At 39.2% G+C, this 21,630-nt stretch overlaps 1 protein-coding gene across 1 annotated transcript in view; it reads right to left on the bottom strand.

The window, feature by feature from the left end:
• Palld (palladin, cytoskeletal associated protein) overlaps positions 1-21,630 on the bottom strand; it is a 413,077-nt gene that overhangs the window by 213,575 nt on the left and 177,872 nt on the right. The window contains exons 3-7 of the mRNA XM_045149173.1: positions 21,038-21,104; positions 19,407-19,512; positions 15,877-15,954; positions 10,740-10,881; positions 9,706-9,729 (exon numbers count right to left, since the gene is read on the bottom strand). Of these exons, the coding sequence (XP_045005108.1) occupies positions 9,706-9,729; positions 10,740-10,881; positions 15,877-15,954; positions 19,407-19,512; positions 21,038-21,104 (417 nt within the window). The remainder of the gene's footprint in view (positions 1-9,705; positions 9,730-10,739; positions 10,882-15,876; positions 15,955-19,406; positions 19,513-21,037; positions 21,105-21,630) is intronic.

The following is a 21,630-nucleotide window of genomic DNA, read 5'->3' as shown; positions in this document are numbered from 1 at the left end:
AGGTGGGCTCTTTATTTCTATAACACATACACACACTCTAGTTGCTCTGTGTTTTCCCCTAATGTGGGACACAAGGAAACTGAAGCAAAGAGCAAGGCAATGAAAGACTTACATTCAGAAGGTGGAAGCTTCCTGATGCTGAACATTCTTACCACTCTTATCATCCCCATGAATCACCAGAGCTCAGGTGTACAAGGAGAGATGGGTGGACCATCTCAGATAGCTTCCCAAGAAATCACTAGATCCCATGTGTACAAGGAGATACATGGATAGACTGTCTTCTCAGCTTCCCACGAAATCACTAGAGCCCATGTTTATAAGGAGAGATGGGTGAACTGTCCTCTCAGAAATCACCTCAATTTATCCCAGAGCTCAGGTGTACAAGGCATCCTCTTAGAGCATCCCCATGAATCACTAGAACCTATCAGATATCAGTGCTATTGGATCTGTCAAAAATGCATTACAATATGGGTATGTTTGCCTTAGAAGAAATGATCAGCCATTCTTAGGGCATTAAGGGCAACTCCCTCATGTTGTGGCTGCCTGGAGAGATGGTCTTCATGCAGTGGGATGAGGCAGGCACACCTTTGTTGTCTCTGGGCAGATTCTGCTGAGAGCAGGGAAGCCTTCCAGCTCTCAGTGACACGTGATTATTTCTTGCTTGCAGTCTTGACGTCTGTCCTGGACCTGTCTTCTCAGCATTTGTGATGTCCTTGAAATCCCTCACCCAGATCTGTCCATACCTGGGTAGGCTGAATGTCGGCAGACTTTTAAAGAATGTTACTGCCAGTACAATGTCTGAGCATGTGCCACTGTAGATAGAGATGTATCTAGCTCAGTACTTTGAAGCTTTTGTGTATGAATAGCATAAAATTTTATCTTGCAGGGATAATCTAAGTGGTTGTGGATGATGATGTTGATGACTTCTCAAGAGTCATATGATGCTTTTTCCATCAGATTTTTTCCCCTAAGAGTTTGATGTTTTTGAATTGAGGTCCTCTTAAGAAAGCTTGAAGTTGTATATATAGTTGTTCCTTTTAAGTAAAAGGGCTTTTTGTTTGAGGCAGGTTCTCATGTAGCTCCTTGCCTTCTGACCTTTCAGCCCCTGGCTGGTCAGCAGTTCCTTGAGAAGCCACTTTCCTTTCACTAACAAGCCCTGTCTTAGAATCTTGATCAGATTATATGATGACAAAATTTCCTAGGATACATCTATCACAACTATAATTAAATAATTTACTATACTATTAATTTATTTGTTTCTGTTCCTTGTTTAGAATAAAGCTTTCATCATAAGTCATTAGTTCTACTCATGGCCATGTAGTCTCAGCACATATTACAAAGCAGGTTTCTCACAATTGTTTTTAATAAGTGCATGGGTGGAATTCAGATCAAAGGAAAAAATACTTGCTTTACAAAACACTATTTTCTAAAAAAATCCTGAGATTGATTTTCCTATAAGCTTCCTTTGTACATTCAAATTTGATCAAGAGGGACTTATTTTATGAATTTTTAGAAATACTATGTATAAAATAAGGTACCAACTGATGCTAGACAACCAAACAATTGTCTAGAAAAGTTAACTTAAAGAACAAAACAAAGGCATTCGGTGTTATTTCAGTCACTTTGATACCACAATCATTTTTACTAGTGAAAAGTTCAATGCTTCAAAGGTTGCTTAGCCTTTTCATTTTTTTTTTCTTTTTCTTAGAAATGATCTTTCAAATGTGCCATAGGATCTTGCTTTGTTAAGGGGAAGGAGAATCAAAATGTGCATGGTTCTGACATTATAAAAATGAAGAAAGCCATAGGAAATGAGAGGTGCCAGGTTGTAGTATGGAATTTTCATCTGGTAGCATCTTACTTAACAAAGACCTCAGTCTAAGACATCTGTAAAATAAATTCTGGTAAGGAGTGGAGGTCAGGAAATGACTGCTTATGTCAAATAAAGGGAGTTGGAGGCTTAATGATCTCTGCTAAAAGACTGTCTCCTTTATAAATGGAAAAAGTTAAAGTTCTTCATAACTTTAATTATGATCCATGTTAATCCAATTTTCCCCAGTTTGATTTCTTAAGGGCATAATTACTAAGTCAGAAAATATTTTTACTAGTAATAAATTCTTTTCATAGTTACCTGAAATTTGCTTAATTTAGCAGTATCTTTAAAGGCAATTCTTGATCTTGTTTGAGCTCTGGAATGTACTTAACACTTGGTAAAATACAAACAAAACCCAATTTGTTTGCAGAAACTCATAAAATGATGAGACAGCAAGGTTAAGATCACTAGGTCCCTTGGGTCCTAAGGGACATTTTCAAACACATAGTTCTGCATAGCCTTTTCAGTGTTTTATGTGGAATCACAGCAAGAAATACAGCTTTTATGTTTCAGATGACATAATTTGGTGAAAACAACTGATAAAAAGTATGCTGGGCTAAAACCAACAAGAATTTAAATGTGGGTGAATGCAATGTTCCATATTAATATTCACTAAGGATTTTTAAAGATGGTCAGTTCTATCTATATAGGAAGGAGGATATTTGAAATGTGCAGCTTAAGGAGCAATAATGAAATGAACCCCTGTGTTTCTATTAACTTTAAGAAATAAAATCCCACTAATGCTTTAGCAATGCTTGTATATCCTCCCCAATTTCAACTTCCCTCTCCTTTTGACATAATAATTCATTTGGTATTCTGTAAAAAAATAGACAACAGGTACAGTCTCTTGGTTGTTTTCCTGCATGTGTATGTATATGTGTGTGTATATGTGTGTGTGTGTTATGTGTATGTGTGTGAGTGCGTGTGTGTGTGTGTGCTTGTGTGTGCAGAGGTCAGAGGCTGATACTGGTATTTACCTCAGTGGCTCCCCACCTCACTTATTGAGTCAAGGTCTCTAACTTGAACCCAGATCTGCCCAGTTTAGCTAACCTAGCTAGCATACTTGCCTCAGGCAGCTCGTCTATATCTCCCAAATGCTGGTAGTCCAACTGGTTGTTGCCATGGCTAATTGGCATTTATGAGTGCTAGGATGAGAACTGAAGTCTTCGTGTTTGCATGGCAAGTGGTTTACCCACTGACCATCTCCTCAGCCCCATACTTGTTTTGAATAATTGGGTAACTTTGCCATTGTCAGAAAAAAGCTCCTAGCCTTTATCTTGGATAAGCCAACTTCATCTTCTTGAATGTTACAGAAAAATCTATTTTGGCAAGCAATTGTGTCAGTGAATCTGTAGAAATGCAAGGCTTACCTCAATGGGGTGGTTTGACGGGGCTGGGTGTGGATAGGAACTGCATATCCAGTAGCAGTTATTTGTGGAGACAAGTTATTTATTTATTTATTTATTGCTTCTGAACACCAGGGCCAAATTTTAGATATTGGAACTTACTGGATCAAAGTAGAAAAAACAAAAAAACTTCTGTGCAAGCAAAATGAGTGTCCTCCCTGTTCAGGTGGAAGGGCATGGAGGTGAGGGTAGGACCGACAAGCAGGGGTAGTAACTTGGCCAGGCTGTCACCCAGCCATTTTGCCATCGGGGTAAATATTGAAGGAGCAGGGGCAATGGAGCCGAGAGTGAGCAGGCAGCTGCGCTGCACGTCTGTCTCCTGAGTCACACTTGCCCTCCTCCCGGGTACACAGCTGGCGCCCTCCTGGAGGTTCCCTTTGATCTCCTGCTTCCTGTTACCCACATCTGCATCTTGCCCTTTCTGGATCAGATCTCTCGTGGTAGAGCACATCCTCCCTTGGAGGCTGTGGAGGAACATTTCTGAGTCGTTGCAAATCTGGAAATATCTTTATGAGATCCTCTTATGGAACCAGAGGACTGGCTGTGGGTAGAATCCCAAGTAAGAGGCAGTTTTACATTTGAGGGTTTTACTTCATTGTCTGGTTGTGTCTAATGTGGCTGCTGAGAAGGCCTAAGACTTTCTGATTTCATTGATTTGAAGCTAACCTGATGCTTTCTCCATAGGCCGTTGTACAATAATTTGCTTGTCTTGGGTATTCTGAACGTCATGAGGATGTGCATATGTTTTTCTTCCACACATTGCACATTTAGTATGATTTTCAATCTGGAAATGGATAGCTTTCAGTTGGGAGGAACATTTTTTTTTTTCTTTATTCCTTCCCTCCTCTGCCTTCTTTTCTTTGTTTTCTTTTCTTTTTCTCTTTCTTTCCTCCATTTTTTCCTCCCTCCCTCCCTCTCTCCTTCCCCTCCTTCTTTGCTTTCCTTCCTTCTCCTTTTCTTTTGTTCATTCAAATCTTTGTGTGTATGTTGGGGGGGGGGGTAAATTCAGAGGACAACCTCACAGGTCAGTCCTTGTCTTCCACCTTTGTGTGAGGCAGGCACTCTTGTTCATGGCTATGTACACCAGGCTCGCTGGCCCATGCGCTTCAGGGGCTTTTCCTGTCTCCACTTCCCATCTTGCCTTAGGAATGGCTGGCACTGCAGACTTGTGTTGCCACATCCAACTTTACATGAGTGCTGGGAATGTGAACTCAAATCCTCATGCTTGCTTGGCAAGCGCTTTACCCACGCAGTCATCTCCTCACCCTAAAGTATCATTTATTTTTATAATGCTCCTTCTCTCTCTTGTCTCCTCCTGGAACCCCGATTATGCATGGTCTCCCAGGATGGTTTTCTAACTTTTTAGTTTGTTCTTTTTCAGATTATATTTTTTGCTATGCTTTGGGGGCCATTTCCTTAACTTTGATTTATGCTGCCAACTTTTCCATTCTAAAAACTCTTTATTTTTCAAATGCCCTCCACACATTTTCATAGCTTTTTAGTTTTAATACTTAGATCACTGATTTTATTATCTGCTTGAAGAGATAGAATTCTAAACAATTGTTTTGTATTTTTTCCTGTTTTCATATCTATTATCACCAAGTAGCTTTTGGAAGAATTGCTTGTTTTTTTCCCCCCCTTCATCATTCACATCAGAGGTTTCCTCAGATGTCTTCTATTTCTGCTTTTCTGACATGGTTATGAGTTGCTTAGATGCTCTGAGTCCAAGAGAGGAATTTGCCAACTTTGATCTTCCCTATTACATTATCTAGGTGGTGTCTTTAGAGAATAAACTGCAAAATTATTATGAACATTTTTTTTCTTGAGATGTTCAGATTACCAGAAAAGAGTCCTTTAATCTCTGCCAAGAGAGACAAAGTTCAAAAGTCAAAATTCTAGAATGAGAGCAGGAAGAGGATGACATTGGTGTATTCAACATTTAGATTTTAGACACTCGGTTTTCTATTTCTTTTCTTTTGAAACAAGAAGCCCAGGCTAGCTGGCCTCGAACTCATAATCCTCTTGCCTCAGTTTTCTGAATGCATGCTGAGATTAGAGGTATTTGCTACTGTGCTCAGCTTTTTAAATTTCCTTTTTTGGTACACACTCAATAGTGCTTGGAGTGCTGGAGAGATGCTTAGCAGTTAAGACACTGGCCTGTGAAGCCTAAGGAGCCAGGTTTGATTCCTTAGTACCCACGTAAAGCCAGATGCATGTATCCAGAGTTCATTTGCAGTGGCTGGAGCCCAATACCCACTCTTGCTCTATTTGCCACTCTCGTGCTCTCTCTCTTAAATAAATAAACACATATATATATTTTTAAAGTTCCTGGAGTCTTCCTCCTTCCTCCAGAAGGTTAAACTAAACTTTCTTGGATCACGGGACCCTATGCATCTCAATTTTTTTTTTATAGTACTCTTAAGCCAACAGATAAACTTGTCAGTTCCAAGTATTAGGTAGTTGTTTCATTAGAACTTAATAAATTATGTCAGGACAAGTTAGGTACTGTTTGCAAAGGCTACATGCTTTTTTTTTTTTTTTTTGGTTTTTCAAGGTAGGGTCTCACTCTGGTCCAGGCTGACCTGGAATTAACTCTGTAGTCTCAGGGTGACCTTGAACTCATGGCGATCCTCCTACCTCTGCCTCCTGAGAGCTGGGATTAAAGGTGTGTGCCACCACGCCCGGCCTACATGCTTTAAAAGAAAACTATTATTTTGTTCTTAATCACAATTGCTTCATAATGAATGTGTGTACTTGTAAGACTGCATAATCTCTTTGGAGTCAGGACAGATATATCCAATCTCATTTCATAGTCCATGAAGATTTTTCAGGTGGTACCTGCTTTCTAACACATTCGGTAAAAGGTACCCAAACTTTCACACTTACACCAGTGCCTCTGACAGTTTACAGAAGCATTTTGGGTTGCCTTGTCACATGGTTTGGGAACCACAGTTCACATACAGCTTACTTTCGTCCCAGTACCTCACCTATAATTTACATAACATTTTCACCTGTGAATCATCTACCAACATCTCGGTCAACATCTCCAACACCCCCTCCAACTACTCAGCACTTAGCACACTTAACTAGTACATTGTACTTCATATTCTGAAGTGCAGAATCCAAACAGGGACTACTCTACCATACAAGAGCTAAGCTCTTGGTTAGCAGATTCATTTTGAAAATAGGAGATAATACACACACACATTCCTCAATGACATTTTTTGTGGTTTGACTTTTGCATGTCATTCGAAAAAGCAATAGAAGCAACTCAAGAAGTCTGTGGCTCTTTCCTGGCATCTGAGTAACAGTCCAAGTATTCAGATGTGTAAACGAGTCTTTGCCTCCTACCTCAGACTAGCCTTTGAAGGATTCAGTCAGGGTGAAGACACAAGAAGGAAACCAAGGCAGGCAATATGACAAACGGATATTGGTCTTAAGTAAGCTGACTAACTATTAATTCACAGAACAGTCTGAAAAGATTTGTGATGCAAGCTGACTTCTGTCTAGACAGAGAGGGGAGTGTGAAACACATTAGACAGATACAACACAGTAGTGACAAGAAAAACCTGTTTCTGTTGCATAAACGCATGGGGGAAGGAATCAGCTGTTTCCTTTTTTATCTAAATATCTAGTCCTAATGGTGCAATATCTTGGCACTAGGGAATTTCAATTTTATTTTTAGAGCTTTAAAACCTCTTGCCCATGAATAAGTAAAGAGAGTGAAGAGAACAAGAGATAAGAAGAATAAGGGAGTAGATGGAGAAAAGAAAGGGAGGGAAGGAATAAGGCAGGGCAGAAAATGAAGAGACATCAGAAAGAAAGACTGTGTAGAGGAAGGGAAGAGAGGCAATAAAACCCAAATGTTTAAATATTTGTCTAAATTTCAAAGGCTATTTATGTTCCAGCATTTGGAAAACATCAGTGACCCAGTCATATAAAATTTATCTCTTGCCTCAGATGTATTGTAGTGACTGCTGTTTTTTGCTTTTCTACTTAACAGTGCCTCAAGTGCAGCTACCAGAGAAGCTAGCTTCGACATTCATTCTATGTATTGAATGCCCTAGTGGCCCATTAAACAGAGCAATCAATCAGGCCGTTTAAGGAAAGTAAACAGTTTGAGAAGTGTGTGTGTGTGTGTGTGTGTGTGTGTGTGTGTGTCTTTTGAGATGGAAACATCAAGATCAGTGTAAGAAAAACATTTGACAATTAATATATGAATCCCATCTAGTTTTGTTAGGCTTGCTCAACTTTGTTTAAACACAAATGTGCTTTAAAATTGGCTTTTCCTAAAGTTTATACTCCAATCAACTTAAATAAACAGTCACTGGAGTACTTCATGTTTAAAAACTTTTTTGGTTATAAAATATGAGCATGGATTTTATTTAAGACCACATGCCAAGGGTAGATTTTAATGCCTGAATGTAAAAGAGACAGGAACAATTATAGTATTGTCCTGGTAAATAAGACTATGCCACAATGGAAAATAAAAATAAGATGACTCAGTATGCACATTAAAAATGTTCACACATTGCTAGGGTGCAGAGCTTAAAAGTGCCTCACACATGTTCTGCTCATACCTATGATTGTGCCATATTAATCCCCCAAACACGTAAGTTCTAGAGGTCACGTGATTCCAAGACTAATTTTATTAAATAATTCCTGATGAAAACTCTCTTTTAAAAACAAAATAACAATCTGTAACTGAAACAGAAGGACTTGGTAGGGGTTAAGGGGTGAGAGAGTGGAGAGCAGAGGTAGACATTTCCATTGTCCTTATCCAGGTGTGTTTCTTGGTGATATATTCTGAATGTTTGCCATGTTCAAACATGTACATACTCAACAGTAAACCAAGCAGATGCCACCCAGAACTTTGGACACCGAGATGACAGTTTATGATATCCCAGCCTATGCTATGGGAGACCTTTAGTAAGTCATTGTCATCAGGAAGATGACGACAACATGGGACAAGAGTCTCATGCAATGTCCAGAGTAAATGAAACCTCAAAAGCAGATCTATCTCTTGCATCCCAGAAGTGACATTTTAGGATTTTTGGTTCCAGATTTCAGTGTTACTTGTACATAAGACATTCAAAGACATTCATTGTTATATATAACAAACTCTTCTGTAGATAAAGGAGATGTTTGGCTCCTATTTCTTGGATCTGTCTGCAACCTATTCTCCATCTTCCAATGACTATTGGAAATAGTAAATGCAATGTGCCCTTCCTCCCTGTAAGGTCTCTATAGCTGCTCATGCAGAAGAGATATTCTCAGAAGTTCCAGGCATCACGGACTTACCATTATTCAATTTTATACAAACACATATCACAGACAAAATAAAAGCAATGTATTTCCACAGTCTGGAGAGTGACTATAGTATTTGATGTGGTGACTACCACACTGACTGGGGTGACATGCTGTAGTTATAAACCCAGAAGTCCTTAGATATGTTCCAGTTGTTACCACAGGATGCTAAGAAGCATCTTTTAAGCTCTGAATCCTAATAGGACCATCCTCAGCATTTAAAGACCTGGTATTCAGATGTGACAGGATCAGGAGCTGATCACAGTCATTTGACCTGTACTAGGCCACAGAGAACCTTCACATTCCCAGGCAAAGGTCAGGGCAAGGTTATGCTTCCCCAAGCACATTTGGCAGGATCTGCTCAACTCCGAAACAGAAGCACAAATAGCAAAAACAGGAAAATGAGTTGTTTTTCTAACCTCTGTTAAGACCTAAGTGAGGCTGTGGCTTTGCTGATGGGAAAATACGAAAGAAAACAGTCTTGAGGAGGATGGATGATGAACTACCTGGACACACAGCTTTTTGGTCTATGGGGAGTCATAAATATCCCCGAGGTCTAAGGCAGGGGTACAGTTGGCCCCGGTGCTTCTGGACTACATAGCTCTCTGTGGAGGTCAGAGGACCCCGTAATTAAGAGGGATCCTAGGGCATGGTGAATTTCTTCATGCTTGTAGAAGAGTAAAAGTTTATGGCTCATGCAACATAGATGAGACACACCTGGGGGTTGACTCTGCTCATATGGGTGGGCCACCCTCACTTGAGGCACACTTCTATGCTATGGAGTATTGTTTTTAGTGGACTTCAGTCAGTAGAAGTTTGTAGATTGCCCTTTCTACTGGAGTTTTATAAGGTGGTGTCCTCAGCATAAGCCTGGTTTGCTGGTTTCTGAGTCTAAAAGCCTTATGTCATGGGAGCTTGGCCTTTCTGCCTTCGTGTTTTACTAATAAAGGAGATGATGTGAATTGCAGCGTTCAGACCCAGTGATAAAGAAGATATTGTTTTTTTGGGGGTTCACATTTCTGTGGAACTACATACTGTCCTGAGAATGCCTTTAAAGCAGTAACAAAGAACTATTGAAACCCCAAAGATACATCACCCCACAAAGGATAAAATGCTTACCAGGTTCAGCAGTGGATCTAGGTTCTGTATGCCACATGAGAAAAAAAAAAAAATCAAGACAGTATTAGAATAGGGGTCCGTGAATAATAAAACTACCTCTCTTTTCCTGTTACCTCACTAAGTCCAGTCTATATAAATGGTATAATAGCTAACATGTTCAGAGAGGTGAGTACCAATATGTCCATTTATATTGCTACAAATACATAGAATTGAATTCCAGGAACACTTTACACTGGGAAGTGTAAAACAATGTAGTTTCATAGGATGAGCTTTTTACTTGTAAGCCTCCTAAAATCATTTGTCCAACTTTGAGTATGTGGGTGGTATTTTTCTGAACATTTATAGATTTCACAAGTTTCAATCAGGCCACAGTTGGTTTTCAATAATTAGGTAGATCAGCATTTTGTATTTTACAAGTATGATTTTCAAAAGGTCATTTGACAAATTTGAGTATTAACTTTGAATTCCATATACATTTTTTTAACAAACAAGACATTATTCTTTGCGTTTTTTAACACAGGCAAAGTGTGCTAGTGTGCGTTATTACCATTACAAATGGTAGAGCTTGAGAGATTTGAAGATGTAACATTAAAGATATAGGATGCTTTCTTTCAACCACTACTGAGTTGATAAATAACATAACATGAATATATATTGATGGCTATCATGACTAGTGATTTGTAGAAAAAAAAAGCTGATATCTCTGCATATGCAGAAAAAGCTGAAACCAACAAGCACCATGCACACTGGGGTTTCTATCTGTAGATGAATGAGCACACAGGTTCCCATGGTCCCAAGTTTACAGGGGAAATGGTGAGTGGAGGAGAGACACGGCTGCAGAGAGAGAGACTGGCAGTGCACACTGAGTTACAGAGCTGGAACAGAGCAGGCCACCGGTCCTCACACACTAGAGACTAACTATCCAGTTTTGGAAATAGAAATCAACTTATCTGAATGAAGGAGTCCTTCTTGGTTTTCCTGAAACCAGAAAGAATAAGACAACAAGATTTGGGAGAATGAGGACCTCTCCTTACTTTTCTGGAGAATTCTGAAGTCTGGAGAGTCTTGGATTTCACTCCCTTGCCTGAACCACTGCACCTGCAGAGGGGGTGCTCCTCGGACGCGGCACTCTAGGACCACCACCTGGCCCTCTGAGGCTGCTGTGTCGTGTAGTTCCTGAAATCCAAGGAGCAAAGTGTTTCCCCTCAGACTTGGTGCATTCTTAAAACATCTCACAACAATGAATACAAATTTTGATCTTTAGACAGAAATCAAAGCAAACCAAAACAACCTACTCCAAAAGATGCATTATAAAATAATTACTACACTCTTGGAAAAAAGATAAACATCTTTAAGTTCATTGGTCATTAGCTATTCATAATCTCCAGGTTCTGAAATTACCCATGTTTAGCATAAGCTTTATAATACTTTTTGGCCTGTTCATATATTTGCATTAGCTTCTTAGGTATTTATGAAATTCCATACTAAAGGCTATCAGTTTTTTAAAAAATCTCCATGTAAGAATAGACTGGCAGAATGCAAGCATCTTAAAACAATTATACTCCAAATAAATATAGATCTTTCAGAAAGCCAGGTAAGACAAGAAAAAAGGTACACATTTGCTTTGCATGCCCTGACCAGTTCATGCACTCTCCCACCACTTCTAGTCAACAAGTTTCCTGTGTCAGGTTTATGAAGCTAAGAGAGTTTGACATTTTCTCATTTTGTGGCTCTGAGTTAAGCATATAAACCACACTGTGTGCCCACGTCGGCCTTCATTGCCGCCTCCCTCATCTTTGCCCTTGCTGCCCTTGACCCACTCCAACTCCAGACCAATAAAGTTTTACAATGCAAAAGATTCAAAATTAATTGGATTTTGTAGATGCCAAGAAGTAAGTTCTTTTGTGCATGTAATTAAATATCAGAATGCTAATAATTGCCTTTTATATGTCCTCTCTATACCTTCCTCCCCTAGGATTGACTAGCGACGAGGACTGGTTGACTTTGCTGATATTTAAAATTTTGACTAGATGATGAGATGTATCGTAAAACATTTAGGTGTCTTTGTTTTGTTTTTGTTTTGTTTTAAATGGTCTGAGGAACTCACAAATATTATAGCAAATGGGAGAAACAAATGCTATTTAGAAATGGCCTGCAGTAGATGGACTAAAGCAATGTGGAAAATTTAAACATCTGCCAGGTTGGTCAATGAATTATAAAAGTAGAGTGAGAAGTTTTAAATTATAAAAGTACACTTTGAATTTTTGTAGTTAACTATAATATCACTTTTTTTAAAATAAAAAGTTTAAGGTTTTCAACTACTGATTGCATTCCTTCCCATTTGTATTTTTAAATGTAAAAATATCTCTTACTTAAAGGTTTTTTGTTTGTTTGTTTTTCTTTTTACTTTGTGATTGGAATCAGGGAATTAATTTCCTTTCCTTCCTTCCCTTCTTCCTTTTATGTCTTCTCTTCCCTTCTTCCTTCTTTCTGTTTGCAAAAGCCACGGCTAAGTACAGTAAGCCACCCGGACATTTAGAAACGAAACTGGAAGCCCTCCAAGCAGGGGTTGGCGAGATGGCTCAGTGGGTAAAGTGACTGCTGTGTGGGCATGAGGACCTGAGTTCATATCCGCAGCGTGAAAGGTGAGCACAGCGGCGCACGCTTCCAATCTCAGTACTGGGAGGCTCACAGAGGAGGAGTCGAAGACTGGCTAGTCTAGCCAAATCAGTGAGTTTTGCGTTCACGATGAGACTTTGTCTCAAAAAATAAGGAAATTGAGGCAGACACTTGACATTGACCTCCACTTTCACAGAACACACCTGCATACACATGTGGCCACCCAATATGAACATGTCTATGCACATGCTCAACCACCACACACGTACACATACAGAAAAGAAGAAGCGAGCATCAACCTTGAGAAGCTGCACTCAGATCGCCTAGCCAACATAAGAAATGGGGCTGCAGGATACTCTGGGGTTCAGAAAAGGGCATCACTTGTTTATCTGGCATTGCGGTTCCTTAGAGAGGTCTAGAAAGAAATAAGCCATGGGGGTAGCTCTCCTGTAGCTACAGCCCCACACTGTACAACCAGCTCTACTGGGGGATCCAAGCCTACTCCTCCGTCCAGAGCCCAGGAGGAGGTGATGGCTATGCTTCAGACTGGGTACCTGTGAGGAAATGGGTAGAAGCTCCCTTGGACTGACAAAGTCCTTCACTGTCAGCATCATGCACAAGGGGAAGGTCAAAGACAGTGCCAGGGGCAACAAACCCAAGGTTAGTTGACTGACAGGGCAAATGAGCAGGGTTATTTTCTAAGACTGCCCATATGAACCAGAATCCAGGCTTAACAAGAATTGGCAAAGCTCAGACAGAAGCTGCCCAAAGGGAGGCAAAAGAAAAGCAGACCCAAGAAAGGGAAGAACCCAGCAAAAGCAAGAGTGCCATCATGGCGAGCTGGCTTGTGGGACGTGGGAACCAAACAGCATTGCATGATCTGTTTCCAGAGACTGCTGCTTAAGAGCTCTCAAAAATCAACCTATATAAAAACAATTTTGCTTTACTTCTTTTCTTTTTTTTTTAAAATGCATGTTTTTTGTTGTTGTTGGCGGTGGTGATGGTAGTGTTTGTGTGTGTTGTGTGTGCGTGTGAGAGAGAGAGAGAGAAAGTGGTGTGTGTGTGTGTGTGTGTGTGTGTGTGTGTGTGTGTGTATGTCAGGAAGAAAGATGACACAACACAATGTCTGTTTCAGAAGTTACTGCAATGTCAAACACTGGGTTTTGTGTCTGGATTTTGAAGCTCCATTCCCCTTGGTACCTAGGAGGACTGTAACATTTATACATGCTGGGCCACTACCGCAGAACCCTGTGGTGAGGAACAGCAAAATGTAACCTCCATTTTCTTCTGCTTATATCTCCAACATGGATTTACTTTACTTAAGTCCTCATGGCATATGAATGCTAGCCTTGGGGGTGCATGCCTGTAATACCAGCATTCAGGAGATAGCATGAGAGTCGTGAGTTTGAAGCCAGCCTGGCTGCACAGTGAGACTTCAGTCTCAAAACAAGGGGAGGCTGGGGAGGTGCCTCAGCAGGAGGGAGCACTGGCTGCACAGGCATGAGGACTTCAGTTCCATCCTCAGTAAACTGCGCTGGGTTCTGCCACCCCCAAATCATCTTGAGTCTTGGTTAATATTGCATGAGGCAACACAATCTTCCTGGTTTTGACCTTGAGAAGTTGCTTGTGGAAAAATTCTTATAGTCCATCCTAAGTACGAGTGCCTCCCTCTGTGAATGCTATCTGATCTGAGCACAAAAGGGACACTCCATTGGTTGTTTCAGCAACTTATACATTTGTTCAAGACATATGACATTTTTGCTATTATTGTTAGTATATCTGGAGGGGAGTTCCAAAATGGTCAACTCTTATCATTTGTCCCCTGTGACCACTGGAAATAGAGAAACTACTTATGAAAAGATTTAATAAAACTTGGATTTACTCAGGCTTAGGAAGAACAATCATTCCTATGAAGATAATAGATACTATTTTTACAAACCCACAGAAATTTTGGAGTTCTTCTCTCTCTCTCTCTCTCTCTCTCTCTCTCTCATCTTTCTCTATAGTTCAGGCAGGCTCAAACTCATGACAATCCTCTTGCCTCAGACCCCGGTGGTGTTACAAGGCATAAACCACCATATCTGGTTTCATCACAAATGTTTATAGGTTTGCTTTCACATTTGTCTCAGTTTATTTAAAATTTATGCTGTGTCAAAAATGTAAGAGTCAAATTTAATTTTTTCCTACCTCTACTGAAGCCTTCATTATGTCTCCAATTAATCTGCTAGTTTTTATAGGTGTTAGAGTATGTCTGTGGGTGCCATTCTGATGACTCAGCAATTTTTTAAGCTCTGTTGCAGTACTCCACTTGAGTACTCTAAACTCAAAATACCTGGGACCAGAAGAGTGTGGGATTTTTTGGAATATTTGTGTATGTGTGAGATATCTTGGGAGGAGACCCAACCTAGATATGGAATTCATTAATAGTTCATAAATACTTCATACATCAGCCCAAATGTATTTCTATGCCATCTTTCTAGTGCATTTGTATTTTGACTTGTTACATGAGGTCAAGAATAGAATATTCCACTTGAGTTATCATGTCAATGCTCAACGTTTTGGATTTTGGAGCATTTTAGAGTGGGGCTGCTCTGCCTGTCTTATAACTACTCTACCTTTGGGAAGCCTTGGTATTTCATGGGGTAAATTCTGCTCCCTCCCTAACACTAGTTTGTTAACTTCTTACATATCCTGTGTATTCTTAGACATTTGTTCTTCACAAGAACTTTTAGAACCAACTTACTAAGTTCTATATTAAACTAATGGCTAGAAATTTAAAAATAAGAGATTTTAGTGAGATCTGCATTTGTATAAGCAGCATGCCCTGACTTCTTCAGAGTCTTTCAGGTCACAAGAATGGCAATGCAAATCACCAATGTACACCAATGTATTAGTCAATAGTTTTTGAATTGCTGTAAAACTTGCTAGATCTTCCAAGCAAGTTCTTTGGGTGTGGGAAGGAAAATTTTCTTCCTCTATCTATCTATCTATCTATCTATCTATCTATCTATCTATCTATCTATCTATCTATCAAGCAATCAATCATATATTGTCTAATCTATCATGTATCTCATCTCTCTATCATCTATTTATCTACATCTACTTATTTGTTTATTTTAAGGGGTCAGGGTCTCACTATATTGTCCTTGCTGGTCTGAAGTTCACTAGAGAGAGCAGACTGTCCTCAGACCTACAGTGATCCTCCTGCGTCTGCCTCCTGAGTACTGGGATTTTAGGCATATGTGCTACCATGCCAGACTTAAAAAAAAAAAAAGGAAGAGTTAAATCGCACATGTCTTATTTCTTTTCTAAATATCTTGGCTTTCCCAATGGACCTGGAGTTGGGTTCTGCCCATATTTCTCAAACCTGACTGTCGCCAGTCACATGGCCATTATTCAACAAGTATCTATTTAGCCCCAAAGGTAACCACAATGATCATCCTATTAATCTGTTCATTGAATTTTTCAAGGCTGCTTGATGAAGCCACATGTGAATGAAATTTAAGGACCAAAGCAAACATGGGGAATGAGACTTCCAGATGTCAGTCAGACCTTTGTGAAAACAGGAGGAAGGCAGGCTGCAGTGGTAGCTCCATCAGGTCGGCAGAGATATGAAGTAGGACTGTGAACCTGAAAATGCAGAGACACATGGGTCAGATTATAAATATATAAATCCCTGAAAAGATGGGCTAAAGAAACCTTTCATTATTGGGATCATTTGAACAGAACGAATGAAGACAGTATCACTACCCCCGCAACCCCCCACTGGTTCACCCTCACAGAACAGGCATTGTTCTCTTCCTCATTTCACATCTGTTACTATTCTCTGTTCAAAAGGATATTGAAGGTAAAAGTTCTCTGGGTCCTGGGGGATCTCAGAGCTCTTAAATGCTATTACCAAATGGATTTCTGTGTGTGGGACTTCCACAGGGGTCTTTTAAGAAGTTCTTGTAGACATTATATTTTATTTCAAAATACAGTCTGGATTTATTGAATCAAAAGGATAAGCTATTGGCAGTGGAAGGTAAAGTAACTTATCAAAGCATCAACCTATTTTATTTTTAGATTGTACTCTTGATAAAGAGGAAAATAAAATGAGGGAGAAAGAAATCAAATTTATTTCTTGATGTGCAACAACCGCCCCTCTCCAAATCAAAGGTGTTGAAACACTTACTGAATGACATTTATCTCTAGGGAAATAAAAAGGTTTAAGAATAGCGAATGGGAAATATTTTAGGTGCACAATTGGTTATTTTCAAATAGCCTGGATTTACTCACTTATGCAATGATGCCATGATCCAGGCTATGCTGCAGGACTGTAGATGTCAGTATTAGACCCTATTTATCATAACTGGAAGACTTTCTATTGACTTGTGATTCAGGAGGTCTGTGTCTTACTTCTCATTCTCTTCTGATGTCCAAAGAATACATGAAGACTTTTATAGCATCTGCTCTGTGCCAGACATTGTCTTAAAAGTTGTGTGAAGATGAACTCACTGAATCTTCATGCTCCCCAGTGAGATAGCTGGTATTATCATCTTCCTTTAGCAAATGAAGGAAGTAGGCTCAGAGAAGCTATATTGTTTGTTCCTAGCCTCTTAATAAGTGGTAGTTCTGGGATTCAAACCAGGGAGTCTGGCTTGTGAGTGTTAACTTTTTCATCTTGTTGTCTTAAACAAAGCAGTGATTGTATTTCCCTGAGTTCTTCATTCTCCCTTCTTTAAAGGTGGGGTGTATTACCTTCCATTAAGTGCTGCTATGGATCTAAAATGGTTTGACATCACTGATGGCTCAGGGGTTAAAGGCACTTGATTTCAAAGCCCCATATGGGGCCAGGGTTCATTTCCCCAGCTACCCATATAAGGCTTAACAGGCATGCATTGTGGTGGGTAGCAAGAGATTCTATCATGTCCATACATATACACACACGAAAAACAAGAGTTATACCGCACCATATCCTGCTAAAAAATTCCCCCCAAAGATTTAACAATGTATTAATAGCATAACTTGTAGTATTTATATCTATACATTAATATGTGTCTTTCCATTTTTAGCCTTATGAATCATATCTCTATAAATTCTGTCTTTTAGTCAGGTATGGTGGTGGTGTCTTTAATCCCAGAAGTCTGGAGGCAGAGGTAGTAGGATCAGTGTGAATTTGAGGCCAGCCTGAGACTACATAGAGACTTCCAGGACAGCCTGGACTAGAGTGAGACCCTACCTTGAAAAATCAATAATAAATAAAAAAATAAAAATTAATAATAAAAAATTTCTGTGCTTTTAAAAGAAGGGCCTCAAGTTATATTTTCTGAGCCTCAGACTAATGGATATGTTAGGAATGGAATTCTGATGACTTTGTTTTTCCTACCATGTAATTTCTAGTGTAGTGCTTGGTATGCAAATAAATCCGTCTCAATATTTAAATATTAAACACCTTGAGAAACAACTCTTGGATTTAATCAGATGTATTTCTATAAATGTTGCTCTAGTTTAAGGGCTTAAAGGAAGTATCTACTATATATGCCTTCCTTGGGTTACCTGAACTTGATTTAATTCGAGTTTATGAATGCAAATGTCTTTCCTCTATAGTTTGCATCTATCATGTTATAGACTATGTACCATGTGCTACAGTCATTGAAGTCTTTACAAATGCTGAGTAGGAAAGAAAACCTGATAGAAGGCTTGTTGATGTACTTAAGATGAATTCCTTTAAGACTGGATTTACAGATAGCCTGGTGGTACACACTTTATTTCAGCACTCAGGAGGCAGATGTAGGAGGATCAATGTGAGTCCAAGGTCAATCTGGACTACAGAGTGGGTTCCAAGTCAACCTGAGCTATAGTGCTCAAAAAACAAAAAATAAATACAAGAAAATAAATAATGTACATGTCAAAAGAATAGGGGAAGCCTTCTTCAAGTGTTGAACTTTCTCCTATCAGTTATTTAGACATCTTTTGACTTTTCTTTTTTTACTTAAAAATTAATAATATTTATGTTGCACAGTAAACTCACTACTTTCTAGTAGTGTATATTATTTTATATTATTGTTTTTCTCTGGTAAATAAATCTTAAAGTGACATAAAACCAGTATTAAAAGTATGGTGATGCCAAGGAATTTGAAATTTTTTTGTTATGTGTTTAGCTTTCAGAGATTGGAAAGCTTCCTGTTGGTATGTGGATTTTTCTAGTCTTCTTCTTCTCCTTCTCCTCCTCCTTTTTCTTTTTGCTTGTACATGGCTGTGGGTAGTAGCTGTGGTGTGTGTGTGTGTTTAGGGTGTACACATGTGTGTGTGCACATGCAGTGCCCAGTAAGTGCACAGGCCCAGGGGAGAAAGTCAGGTGTCCATCTCCATAGCTTGTCTGTTTGTTCCCTTGAGACAAAGTCTGTGCACTTATTCCAGATCTTTGGTAGTTTTGCAAGCCCCAGCGATTCTCCTGTCTTTGCTCTCCACAGAACTGCGATGACAGGTGTGTATGGCCATGCACAGCTGTTTACTTACGTTCTGGGAAGGGAACTCAGTGGTCTCAGGATACCTGTGGCCTCATGTGTGCACAGGAAGTGATCTTAAGTGCTGAGTCATCTCTCCAGCCCTTTTTGGGTCTCATAAATGACCAAATGAAACAGGCTCAATGGAAGAATATACATGTGTTGGGAAATAGTCAAATAGAACTGAAACGGATATCATTGTCTATTCATAGGACCCTAACCATAAAGATTTCAAGAATATGCTTATTGACAAAGATTGGTCTTTTCCAAGGGTAATGTTCCTGAATCTGTATCATTGGCAATATTGCCTCTAGCTGATTTTCTTTCACCCATGTGTTTACTTCACTAAAATTTGTCCCTAGTACATTCTCCTTTGTGCAAGGCAGGTTTCTGACTAATTGGCCATGTGGCTTAGATTATGGATTACTTTTAAAGGACTAGGAACAAAAATGCTATCTACCTCTTCCTCCAATTCTGTTTTAACTTAGAAAATACTTCAAGGGGAACAAGACAGTTAGAATCAAAGCCTCAGTCTTAAGACTGAGCCATAGGCCAGGGAATTCATTCTTTGGGTCTGGCTCAGTGCACAATTACCGGTTGGACAGGAATGGATAAGGGCTGAATCACAGCTGTGGTCACTCCTGTCTTTGGTGATGATGCTCCTATTGTCAGGGAAACAGAAGTTGTTTTCTTCTGAGCTCTGGAAAATAGGAACATTAGAAATTAGGAATCAGAATAGAAATTAGAACATTTCTATGTATGTAATGTGTATGTGGTGTGTGTGTGTGTTTGTGTGTGTGGGTGGGTAAACATGTGTACATGTGTGCATGAGGCCAGAAATTGACTTCTGGGGTCTTTTTCAACTGCTTTCCACTTTACTTACTGAGTGTTTCTCTGTTGAACCCAGAGCTTGATGACTGGGCAAGCCTATCTGGCAAACTTGCTCCTCAGATGACTGTCTCTTCTTGCAAATGCTGGGATTACAGGTAAACTGCTATACCCACCTAGCACTTATGTGGTGCTAGGAGTTGAAACTCTGGTCCTCACTTGTAGCGTAAGCATTTTAACACCTGAACCATCTCCCTAGTCCCCAGGATATTTTTAAAAGCAGGAATTATTCTTTAAATATTTCTACAAAGAGCCTGGTTTTCTCTTTGAATACTCAATTCACTGCAGTTGCAATTTGTTTCAGAATTATAATGCACCATAGCAGACAACTAGAAGAGGGAGATCAGTATATGCATAGAATTTACTAGGGACAAATTTTAGTGAAGTAAACACATAGGTGAAAGAAAATCAGCTAGAGGCAATATTGCCAATGATACAGATTCAGGAACATTACCCTTGGAAAAGACCAATCTTTGTCAATAAGCATATTCTTGAAATCTTTATGGTTAGGGTCCTATGCTTAATTCAATGTTTTAAATATCTATTTTAGGCCTAGAAGCTGTCCTTTGTGATAGCTTGTAATTATGTTGAGAGTATCTTGGAATCCATGTCTTTTCTTAGTGCATGGAAGTTACTGAGTATAAGGGCAGATTAAGAGGTGTCTGTTTCTAGCCCCACCACTGACAAGTAGCTGGTATCTTCACTGAGCTTGAACTCTATCTGAAGTCAAAGGTGGAAAAGTATAAGATGTTATAGGGTCCTTTCAGCATCTGATTATTTGATAATGAATGGACATAGTTGTTCTTTTAGAGTTATCCATTTATTATTACAGTGTGGTTATTCAATACATGTATATAATACATAATGAGCAGATCAGTGTACTTACCATTTTCATAGGCCATAACTTATGAATAAACTAGCAAATAAAGACATTGGTGAGCACATCTCAATATGAATGGAACTTTGTAGCTAATTCTGATAGATTTTATTTTATTCTTTTATAAAAAATGAAAGCGGTAAAATACTTCTTAATAGTCCATATGCCTTTTAAGAATAAGTAAATTTTGTGACTTTTCAGGTAGATACTTCAACTAGCAATGGATCCAGTGAAAATCCATTTCTGGCCAAATGAGATATTCTTGACCTCCAGTCACATTTCAGCAGTGATCTAACTGAGTTTTCTTTCAGTGTGACTGGTATTGTCATTTGTTTCTAATCAGTCCAGAGTTGCGTGTGAGACTGACACTGTATATGAGAGATGAAGGGCAGGCTCCAAACCCGTCAGTTCTGTCCCCCTCTTTGTTTCATGGACCATTGACAGACACAGAGGCACTTACTGAGGCATCGCTCCAGCTTGTGATATGAACGCTAAACTTTCACTGTCAGAGTCCGTTGAACTGGCTCCTAAGAAAACATTACAAGTTATGTAGTTAAGACATCTCGTTCAAATTATCTATCATAATTTCAAAGAGAGATGTTCTTCATTTTTAGACAGTACCATGCAAGGTCTTATTTCTGCTCTAAGTACACAATAAAATAGAAAATGTTGCAATTTCAAATCATTTTTTATTGTGCTGTTTCTTTGGAAAATCATTTTTTAAGAAAGAAGCACTATAAATAGCTTCCTTTAAAACACTTCACTTCTAAGGCCAAATTTATTATTAGTTTCATTTTTATCTCTTTGGTTATCTGAGCCATCCTTTTTAATTATTTAAGAACTATGAAACAAATGTGAATGTCCATGTGGAAAAATGTCCATGGTTTTGAACTTTAACCCTAAGACATCACATGGCATGGGTTAGTAATGTCTTTCTTATCACCAGAGGATGCTCTCTGATGCTGGGACAACTTTGAGTATTACGGTGGCTTCATTCTTGAATTAATAAGGTCTCTGATTTTGGATCATGCCCTCTTAAACTCTTTTTCATAA

Source organism: Jaculus jaculus, chromosome 1 (genome assembly GCF_020740685.1).
Source record: "Jaculus jaculus isolate mJacJac1 chromosome 1, mJacJac1.mat.Y.cur, whole genome shotgun sequence".
NCBI classification, from domain to species: Eukaryota; Metazoa; Chordata; class Mammalia; order Rodentia; family Dipodidae; genus Jaculus; species Jaculus jaculus.
The sequence above is the reverse complement of the archived record's forward strand: the minus strand, read 5'-3'. Positions and strand labels throughout refer to the sequence as shown.